This window comes from Scyliorhinus torazame, chromosome 15, assembly GCF_047496885.1.
Source record: "Scyliorhinus torazame isolate Kashiwa2021f chromosome 15, sScyTor2.1, whole genome shotgun sequence".
Taxonomy (NCBI): domain Eukaryota; kingdom Metazoa; phylum Chordata; class Chondrichthyes; order Carcharhiniformes; family Scyliorhinidae; genus Scyliorhinus; species Scyliorhinus torazame.
In genome coordinates, this window is record NC_092721.1 from 73,554,847 (window position 1) to 73,566,257 (window position 11,411).

Genomic DNA, 11,411 nt, shown 5'->3' on the forward strand with positions numbered 1-11,411 from the left:
TAAAAGATTATAAGCTCTGCTGGCCACATGGTACAATTTAAGGATGTATGATCTTTTCAACTCGGAAACCTAGCAATTACAGCATGAGCGTCACATTAAAGGAAAACTGCAACTTTATGTAGATCAGACATTCTTTATTGCAATTTCAGTTTCAGGAGGCAGGTGGTAACATTACAGCAATAAAACTAAATCAGTACGAATCAGAAATAATTCATGCAGAATCCCTGCAGAGTGAAACACAACTGCGAAATAAAATCTCCCAAATAGTAATGAGGCAGTCCTGACAGTTGCGTGTGTTACATATATTGGTAAATCTTTGTAAACTAAAATGTAGTGGTTTTAAGCAAATTGCTGAATTTTAAGATTAGGGAAATCTACATTAAAACTGCTGTCGAATAAGTGAGTCTGAGGAGCAAGTGACATTGCGGGGAAACAATCATATTGCATTTTTAAAATGTTTCTAACTGCTGCCAAAAGTGAGACAAAAAGTTCGATATGAAAGCAAGGCTCCTCCGTCAAATGTCCAACATTTGCCATTTGCTCCTTCAAAAATATTTGTATTCAGTTTGTTGGGGAGAGGTTAAGTTGCAAATGTCCCGAACGTCAAAGACAACTTTTGCTAGCCTTTGGGAGGAGAGGATTGGCTCGTGACTTTCTTATTTGCATGCAATCGCCAATAAAACGGTCTGAGGCACTGGGGATACCATTCACTGAGAGATAAAGTGTCAGCTTAATGCTCTATTTTACAGGGATTTATAGTGACAGAAGTTAGCGTCTGTCCAGCTCTTAGCGCGCCAAAAGTTAGTGAATATTTTTGATCAGTGAGTTTCAAAGTTGCGAAGATGACTTTCGAAAAAGGCAAAGGCAAGTTTGCAGCTCCAGTCGGCAGTCACTTTTTCGACCTCTGCTCCCTGCTCCTTGTACTGCTTCTTGCTCCCATGAGTGACGGCAAGACGGCCAAATATTCCACCTACGAGGAAGAATTGCCCGGCACTGTGATCGGAAACCTGGCCGCAGATTTAAAGCTCACCGCGGCGGCGGCTGGCGGCGGCCCGAGTGGTTTCCGATTGATGCAAAAGTCCAACTGGACCCTGGTCCAGGTTGGGGAGAGTGACGGGCAGCTGACGGTCGGGGAGCGCATTGATCGAGAGCAGCTCTGCCAGGAGCAAGAGCCCTGCCTGCTCGTCTTCGACGTGGTGAACTTCTCCCGGGAGAAGTTCCTCCTCATCCACGTGGAGATCCAAGTGAAGGACATCAACGACAACGCCCCCGAGTTCCCCCAGCCCGAGATGGCGGTGGAAATCTCCGAGAGTTCGCCGCTGGGGACCCGGCTCCCCCTGGAGCCGGCGCTCGATGCCGACGTTGGCGCCAACTATCTGCAACTTTATCATGTGTCGGCGAACAGTTACTTCGAGCTGGAGGTGCAGAGCAGGGCGGACGGGGTGAAATGTGCCCACTTGGTGCTGGTGCAGCAGCTGGACCGGGAGACAGAAGCCGAACTGAACCTGGAGCTGAGCGCCCAGGATGGAGGGAGGCCACCCCGCACAGGGAGAGCCAAGCTCCAGGTCAGGGTCCTGGACGCGAACGACAACCGGCCGGCCTTCGAGCAGAGCTCCTTCCTGGTGGAGCTGGATGAAGACGCGCCGCTGGGCTCGGTGCTGCTGCAGCTGGAGGCCGTGGACCCGGACCAAGGCCTCAACGGCGAGGTGCTTTACGGCTTCGGGCCCGCGGTGCCCGCCGACGTGCGGCGCCTCTTCCGCCTGGACGCGCAGTCCGGCCGCTTGACCCTGGAAGGGCCGCTGGACCACGAGAGCCGGCCGAGCTTCGAGCTGGACGTGGAGGCTCAGGACCTGGGAGCAAAGCCGAGCCGGAGCGGCTGCAAGGTCACCGTCCGCGTCCTCGACATCAACGACAACGCGCCCGAGATCAGCATCACCCCCGCGGCCTCCAGCAGCTCCGGCCTGGCCGCCTACATCACCGAGGCGGCGGCCAAGGGCAGCTTCGTGGCGCTGGTCAGCACCTCGGACCTGGACTCGGGCCGCAATGGCCGCGTCTCCTGCACTCTGTACGGACACCAAGACTTGGAGCTGCGGCCGGCCTACGGCAACTGCCACATGATCGTGACGGCGGCGGCGCTGGACCGCGAGCGGGAGGCCGAATACAATCTGACGCTGGTGGCCGAGGATCAGGGCCCGACCCCGCACAAAACCGTCCGGCTTTACACCATCCGGGTGGGCGACGAGAACGACAACGCGCCCTCCTTCTCCCGCAGCGAGTACCGGGTGTCACTGCTGGAGAACAACCAGCCCGGGGCCTACATCGCCACCGTGCTGGCTCGCGACCCCGACCTGGGCCACAACGGCCGCCTCACCTACCGCCTGCTGGAGCCGGCCTCGGGCCGACTGGCCACCATCGACCCGGCCACCGGAGCCATCTACGCCGCCCGCTCCTTCGACCGCGAGTCGCTGCGGGAGGCCGAGCTGCGGGTGGAGGCGAGCGATGGCGGCTCGCCGCCGCTCAGCAGCTTGGCCACCGTCAGCCTGAGGATCGCCGACCGCAACGACAACGCGCCGCTGGTCACCCAGCCGCTGCCTGGCAACGGCTCGGCCGTGGACGTCATCGCGCTGCCCGGCCGCGCGCCCGCTGGTTACCTGGCGACGCGCGTGCGGGCTCGGGACGCTGACCAAGGCCTGAACGCCAGGCTGAGCTACCGGATCGTGAGCGGGGAGCAGGCCGGACTCTTCACCATCCGCACGGACACCGGAGAAATCTACCTGGGCCGCCCGCTCACATCCGCCACCGGCCCCCTGCGGCTCATCGTGGCCGTGAGTGACAGCGGCCGGCCGCCCCTGTCCGCCACCGTCACCCTCAGCTTCACAGCAGCGGCCGAGCCTCCCGGGGGCGGCGGTTTGCCGGACCCGGGGAATCGGAGCTGGGACACGTCCATCATCATCATTGTGGTGCTTGCGGGCGGCTGCGTCGCCTTGTTGATGGCCATCATCGGTGTCGCGGCAACGTGCAAGACGGGCGAGAAGGCGGTGAAAGGCGCACAGAAGGTGCCGGGGCTCCGAGCTCCGGGTCACCAGCCCCGGGCGGAAGGCGACAGGCCGGCGGGGAGCAGCGAGCTGGAAGTGCCGGAGTTGAGGCCAAATCCGACTCCTTTGCCAGCGAGGAATGAATTGGAAGTTGACGGTCTCCTTGAAGCAGCCAATCCAGTCACTGGCACCACTGGGGAGGTAATTTGAGATTGAACCACTAACCAGCAAAGTTAACCATTCCACACTAAGATAAAAGCAAATTATTGCAGATTCTGGAATCTGAAACTAGCTTTGACAAAGAGTCATCCAGACTTGAAACGTTAGCTCCCTTCTCTCTCTCCACAGATGCTGTCAGACCTGCTGAGATTGCCCAGCATTTTCTGTTTTTGTTAACCATTCCACCATGAATTTAACAACTGATATCTTCCCCCTGATCCATAAAGCACTACAGCGCAATATTTAGATTGTAGTGGAGTCTGGTTTTGTGCTCGACTTTGTTTTTAAACAAATACTTTAAAAAAAAAAATTACATTCAGAGAGTTAGGAGGGCAAAAAGGGGTTACAAAATGTCCGTGGCAGACAGGATTAAGGAGAATCCCAAGGCATTTTATACATATATTAGGAACAAGAGATAGCTAGGGAACGAATTGGCCCACTCAAGAACAAAGGAGGGAAATTGTGTGTAGAACCACAGGAAGTAGGTGATAATGGAGTCGAACACTTTAGGAACTTTCAAGCGGTTATTGGATAGGCACATGGAGCACACCAGAATGACAGGGAGTGGGATAGCTTCATCTTGGTTTCGACAATGCTCGGCACAACATCAAGGGCCGAAGGGCCTGTTCTGTGCTGTACTGTTCTATGTTCTAGAGAGAGTTTGTTTGTATTTATTTGCAGGACATCCCCAAAGTGCTCTATGACCAATTGAATGGTTACAGCGCAGGAGACCATTCAGTTAATCACATCTGTGCTGGCCCTCTGAAGGAGCAATTCGCCTCATGCCACCCCCTTCCCTTGCCCTTTTTCCACTGTAACCCTGCAACTGTTTCCTTCCCAGAAAATGATCCAATTCCCCTTTTCAATATCTCTACAACGCCGACTCCACCATGCTCTCAGGCAGTGCGTTCCCAATCCTAACTTTTTGCGAACGTAAATTGGTTTCCTCACGTCGCCACGTTGTAAACTTGAACTGCAGTCACTATTATGACGGTGGAAACTTGGCAGTAATTTTACCCACCACACAATCGCACAAGCAGTAATGAGATAACAACTACATAAACTGTGTTTTAGTGATGTTGATTTAGAGATAAATATTTTGGGATAGCATAATAAAGTAAGGGCTATAATTTGGGGAAACGATAGAGTAGAGTATTATGCTCGACATGATGAAGCTGCTGGAAGTAACGCGGTGACATTTTTACAGTAACATTTTTGAATGTGAATCATATTGGAATGAATCAATGTTGCAGTGACAAAGCAGTGCAGGGAAATTTTGATCAATAACACTCATGAGGCCAAAGTATATAGTCAATACTTCCTTCTTTTCATTGACAATGTTTGCAATGGATGAAATGGATCTTGGGCAGCAGTGCAACACAGTCAAGAGCAAATTGGCAACTCGTTGACACTTTGCCAATGATGGGTGCAATTCAAGAAAATTGAATGGGGTGTTCAGCAAGCTGATGATTTTCTATCACCAGTTTTACACTTCTGCCCAAGATCAATATAACGTTGTGTATTCATTCAGCAGTCTCAGAGTATAAAGTGAGTTCACTAAGGTCTCTCGGCAGTATTGGAATACTTCTGTGATGCAACTGAAAAGATTCTGATCCGAATCCAGATGTAAACAATGGGAGGTACCCCAACCAAATGCCTTGAGTTTAGTTCTTGCAAAGCTTCACATCTAGTTTAAAATTTTCCCAAGTTGCTCCAGCTTGATAGCTAAATACATACATGTGGATAAAAGCAAATGACTGTGGATGCTGGAATCTGAAACAAAATCAAAGACAATCAGCAGGTCTGACAGCATCTGTGGAGCATGTGTGTGTAGAGCTTTTTCCTGGTAGTCAGGCAAAATGAATGGGGCCTGTCTAAAAGTGTGGCCACTAAGATTCATTCCTAAACTGACTAAACGACCCAGAGCTTACAACAGTCATTCATTACACTTGCATTTCCTCCATAGATTTGAGGTTTTGCTCTGGGACATACTGTGATTAGAAAGTAATTTTGGTCCAGCACCCTCTACAGGGAGTCTGGGACTTGTGTGGACAGGGGAAATGAAGCATCTCAGTTTCTCCTTTACCAGTCAGATTAAAGAAGAGTTAATTGAGCAGCAGAGTCTGAAACAGTAATGCAAGTTCGACAGTTAATTCAATGCCAAATCCTGCACATAAAGGGGTTTAAAAAGTTGGAATTAAGAGAACGAGAGAGATAAAACCAATTTAAAAATAAATCTCTAATAATTAAAGATTGAAGGTATGAGACTCCACTGTTGTAAAGTTAATCTTCAGTTGCAGAGAGGTTGTTTGACTGCAGTTAAATCGTACCACATCATTAAAAGGGTATTTAAATTGGGATGGACAAATCCTAACCTTTTCTGACAAGTTTAGTGTGCATATCACAAGTCCAGCAACTTCACACTTTTCCGATGCTTCAATGCTGAATCTTAGGTTCCAGTATCTCAAAGCTTCTGGAAAAGCAGCGCAGCTCCAACAGCAACTTATGGATGTCCATGTTGAACAGCACATGTGCTGGCGCTGAAAATTGCTGTCCAATTTACATTTCAATATAAATATGCGCAGATAGTCTCACCATTATTTGTACCACCAAAGTCCAAGCCACAAAAGAAACATACTTACCAGCACCTAGCAGCTGGATTTCCTTTTCATTAATACATATTTCAGAATTAAACTCGGGTTCCATAGGAGTGAAAATGAGCACCACCCAATGAACAAAGTATTGTTTTTGTTATGAATGCAGCTTTTTATATGCCTCATTTAATAACTAAGTACTTAAAGCTTCCTACAGCAAATGTGTGGAAATGACAACTGATGGAAAGTCACACAGTTCCATTGCATGATCACTGATCTGTGCTCAGCATGAGTGTCTATTTTGAACAATGAGTTTGTCAGTTCTGTTCATCTGCATCCCGTATGGAAGTAATCATTTCTATGTTTTACTCAGCACAAATACTATGATTTTATCATCGCTGTTATAATAATTAAACTACATTTTGTATAATTATACAGATTAAGTAATTATAATATTTCAGTGCTCAGTGTTTTATTTTGTTTGTTTTAGAATTTTATGCCAGAGTCTGGTCTCAATCATGGAAGCTTCTGTGCAGTTGTCATTCACCAAGATCGAAAGTAAGTCGAGTATTTGAGTTTATGATTTGTATGTATAGGCATTCCTTACAATCAGAAGTGATGATGAAAATACCAGAATTTGTTTTTCCCCACCTACTTCCTTAAAAACATTTAATCTTCAAGTGTTATTTTTAAAGAGGAAAGTGTATTGAATTTTTTTTACCCCTTCCTTGCAGGACACTTGCACATCCTGGTCAAGATATATTTAGTGGAAAAGACAGTGGAAAAGGAGACAGTGACTTCAATGATAGTGATTCTGATATAAGTGGTGATGGAGTTAGAAAAGGAAGTACATCTAGTGACCAAAAACAAAATGGTAAACAATCTATACAAAAATCATGACTTCGATTTGAAACTATTTTACCTGATTTTTTTAAAAACTGTATATAATAATGTACATTATTTTCATATGGTAAGACCCAAACTTCCAATTTACCAACTGAATTATAAGTCATGGATAATTTATATCCTTTTGTTCCATTTTAGGTCTGTTTCCCTGTCTTAGAGAAAGCCAACCGCCTTGCAGTTCTGACCCCCATTACAACTTGACCTCTCAAATAGCAGAGTGCAGCAAACTCTCTTCTCCATCAAAACAGGGCTACATGGTTGCTTATTCTTCAATACCTGCAACATTACTTCATTCATCTAGTGGCGAAGTCACTTCAGTTCTGCAGGATCGTCCCTTAAAATATACTCAGCAATGCGGCCAATTGTCAAAGTCAGGACTTCAAACGTCTGAAAAGATTTTGTCCAGAGACTCTGGAAGGACAGTATCCCCATTTCACCCATCAGTAACACAGAGACATAATAAAACAACTTCATCAATGCTTGGTGCTTCTGGACATAGGTACCAAACCAGCTATCTTACATCAGCACTCTCAGAAGTGGCTACTTCATTTTGAACTCTGAAGGAAAACACTGATTTATTTTTGTAATTGTTTAGTTGTATCGGTATTAACTGCCATTAATGTGCAATATATTCACTTCTGAGTCCTTGTTAAAAATGTTTCAATGAAAAAATGACTTGTGTAGACGATTATGGAACATTTACAGATACACACTTCTCAAATAATTTGTTTTGGAATTCAGCAGACCCGTTTTAAGATGGGCAGTGCAAGCTCTAAAATACGGTTACATCCAAACTAGTGATTAATCTAATCAAAGAAAGAAAAGTTGACTGGTAACCTGACATATTGTTGCATACATCGTGCAAGTGTTGGCTGTACCAAATAATCAAGCTTAAAAGAATTTTAAAGATAAAATGAAAATGTCAACTAATTAGATTATCTCTTCCATTAAGTTGAAAACTGGTTTTCATCAAGTGTTGTTAGAGTGCACATGGTTTTTACAAATCACTGGTGCAGCCAAACCATGCACATACCTTTCTTGTATATATTTAAATTAAATAATTTACAATTCGGATAACCTCATTGTATGTATGCAGAATGCAGTGATGGACTGCTAAAATACTAAACCAAGGAAATCTTGCCCTCTCTGTTTAAAAATGAGCAGAAAACAATAGCTGTGTGCTTTTTTACATTTCATTTCATTTTCATTTCATTTCATTTTACGTTCATGTTTCAACGTTATCAAACGGTTTGCGAGAAATTTATCACCAAGCAGCTACAAGTCTTTGTCCACAAAATGGGAGCAGGGGAAAATTGATGGACCCATTCTTCTCTTCAAACTCCAAGCAAAAAGTTCTGGAGTAATATGGGCAGAGGTCTGGAGAAGGCAATATGCTTTTCTTTCCAGGTAGCTATAAAAGGGAACCAAGAGCTTAGGAGAAAATATTAAATAAGAAAATTGGGCAAGGGATAAGCTGAACATTCAAAATTCAACAGCCTAAATCTGTTTGCATGCCAGACTATTCACAATTAAAGCAGCATTAATAGCATGGCAATTAGGAGCAGGAGGAGGCCACTTGGTCCTTGGAGCCTACTCTACCATTCAATAACATTGCAGCTGATCTATCCCAACCCGCTCTTCCCATATGCCTTAATTTGCTTAGTACCCATAAATTTACCAATCCCTGTCATGAACATACACAAAGACTAAGCATCCTCAATCCTCTGGGTGTTGTGTGTTCCAAAGATTCACAATCTTTTGAGTGAAGAAATTTCTTCTTATCTCAGTCCTAAATATCCAACCCCTTGTTCTGAGAGTGACCCCTAGTTTAGACTCCCCAATGAGGGAAAACATCTACTCTTATTATTCCTCTTAAGAATTTTATATTTCAATTAGATATCTGTTATTCTTGTAAACTTTGGGGAATATTGGCCTTGTCTACTCCATCTCTCTTCATAGGTATTATTTTGGCAAATTGCTCATTGCTGCCTTTTAATATTGTAAATATATTTTATTAATTTTTTTGGTGATAATGGTCATTTATTGTATTCTTTTTCCAAACACTTCACTTTGTTCTTTGATGACATTGAAAATTTGTCAGTCATATTTTCTAAATTTAAAATTAAAATCATTCTTTATATTGAGAATTATTGACTGGTTAATTATATTTTGGCACCAACATTAAAGCATTAAAGGTGAGATTAGGAGTACAGCCTCCTAACACTGCTGTTCCCGGGTTACAATTACATTTGGTGTTTGTGTCTATCAGGCACCAGCCTAAAGTGAAAGCGATAAATCCTACAGTCCTCATAATACCCAGGAAAAATGTTCACTTGGAACAAGGTAAATGAAATAATTATATTCCGAAAAACAGTTAACAGCATGAATTTGCTTATGGCCACCATTTTATTACCACAACAACTTACATTTATCTAATATCTTTCACATAATAAACCATACCAAAGTGGTTTAGCAGGGGTGTTATCAAACAGAACCTGACACCAAGGCACATACAGGAGTTATTAGAATAGCTGAGCAATGACACTTGCTCAAAGGGATTGGTTTCAAGGAGCATCTTGAGAGAGTGAGGTAGGAAGGCCTGGTGAGGGTTGTACAGAGCTTGGTGCATAGACAGCAAAAGGCATGACTGCCAATAGTGAAACAAGAAAATCAGCAGGGAAACAATTTTTTGAGGGTGCACAGGATGGGGCCAATGTGAAAACAAGGATGAAAATTTTTAAATTAAGTTGTTACCAGACTGAGCATCACGTTGCCGAGAACCCGGTAATGAATGAACTGGACTTCAAGCACCAAGAAATATCCCACTATTCTACGGCACTATGTTGTTTTATTGGCCTTGGAAAGGTTCTCTGCCGAGGCTGCACTTCAAGGGATTGAAAGGTTCCTTGCAGATCTGAACGCCATTTTGACCGGCTGCCCGTTCCCCCCCCGCCTCCATTTTTGGGACCTAGCCCTCACCCATCCAATCTTGGGGAAGTCTCCGGGAACCCCCTCTAACTGGCAAGGCCTGACCCCTGACAGTGCCAACCTGGTATCTTGGCCGTGCCCCGCGCACCCTGGTAGTGTCAGGGTGGCAATATAATAATTTATATTGGTATAATAATTTACCTGCCCTGTCTCCGATCACCAATGGCCTGGGATACCCCTCCCCGCAGGTGTTACGACTAGCCCACGTTTGTGTGGACCAGTATTAAACTGCGTCAAAGCGAGGCAGGTGATTCCAGGTGCAGGGTGAATCCAGTGAATGTATATTTAAATGAGCCTAATGCCACGTTTAAATATGCAGATCTGGATCTCGCCCAGCGAGAACGAGATCCAGATCGTGACGCTTTCATAAAATTCAACCGTTGAATTTTGCAAGACATTTCGAGTGTTGCAAATCCCGCAGGCGACCTCTCGCGGGACTCAACAGCCTCGTCCCGACACCAAGTCCGACGGGATGAGGGTGCTGAATTGTGCCCGATACCTGTGACAATACAGCACTCCCCTCAGTACTGTTCAAATAATGTGTTAATCTAGATTATGTGCATAAATTCTGGAGTGGAACTTGAAACACGATTTGGAGATCAAGATGCTGCCGTTGTACAATGTGATACAAAAGGGAGGGAAAGACCTTTGTTTCTACTGATTCCAAATGGATAAAAATCTAGCTTCTAGACATAAATGAGCAATTCACTAAAGTACTGCCTCCTTGTCGGAACAAATTTACACATGTTCTTGTGCACTTGCTGAATCTTTTTACAGGTGGACTGATTAACACTATATTGAGGCACATAATAAACTGCAATTTTTATAGCCAGTAATTGAATATACAGAAAACAGTTGCAGCAAAATTCATCTAATGTACTTCTGGTCCCCGTGTCTGCTTGGGTCTCACCCCCACAACCCAAAGATGTGCAGGGTAGGTGAATTGGCCACGCTAAATTGCCCCTTAATTGGAAAAAAAAGAATTGGGTATTCTAAATTTATTTTAAATAATAATTTACTTCTGCTAAGGAGGGCAACAAAATCATTTTGGAGGTCTCTGTTGGTAGGCTAATCAGCACCTTTTTATTTTGGTCAGCCATATCAGACTGAATTGAATCACGGTTTGCTCCAGGAATAACTAGTTGGCCTCTTAAGATAGATTTATCCAGCTGCCTACCTGACCCTCGCAGAAGGTTAAATGACAGCCAACACAGATTTGATAAAGACAAATGACTGACAAACTTGTGTACCTCCGTTGACAAGGCTGATTAAAGTTCTGCAGTTAATATCGTGCATATGCACATTCAAAGGGCATTTGAAACTGCCACAAAATAGAATCCTTTGGGATGAAAGAGACCATGGCACTGGAATCAGTTCTGATGAAAGGTCATTGACCTGAAACATTAGCTGTTTCCCTCAACAGATGTTGCCTGTTGAGTATTTCCCGGAATTCCTGTTCTTATTTCAGCTAGTCCAGCATCTGCAGTATTTTACTTTAGTATTAGTGGTGAACAGTTGGTTTTGATGTAGATAATCTGATTTTGGGGCCAGAGGGCATTATTTCAATATTTGCAGATAGCACTGCAGGACTGGCAGCTAAATATTCCAGGATAGAGGTGTTTTAGGCGAGACAGGGAGGAAGGTAAAAGAGATGGGGGAGTTGCAATAC

General features: G+C 44.9%; 1 protein-coding gene across 1 annotated transcript; it reads left to right on the forward strand.

Moving 5' to 3' along the window:
• The first annotated feature begins 673 nt into the window (after positions 1-673).
• Positions 674-8,901, forward strand: LOC140391627 (protocadherin-8-like). Its single transcript, XM_072476309.1, has 4 exons — positions 674-3,236; positions 6,339-6,406; positions 6,583-6,722; positions 6,893-8,901. The coding sequence occupies exons 1-4, from the start codon at positions 843-845 to the stop codon at positions 7,306-7,308; spliced, it is 3,018 nt and encodes a 1,005-aa protein (XP_072332410.1). The 5' UTR covers positions 674-842; the 3' UTR covers positions 7,309-8,901.
• The last annotated feature ends 2,510 nt before the right edge of the window (positions 8,902-11,411 follow it).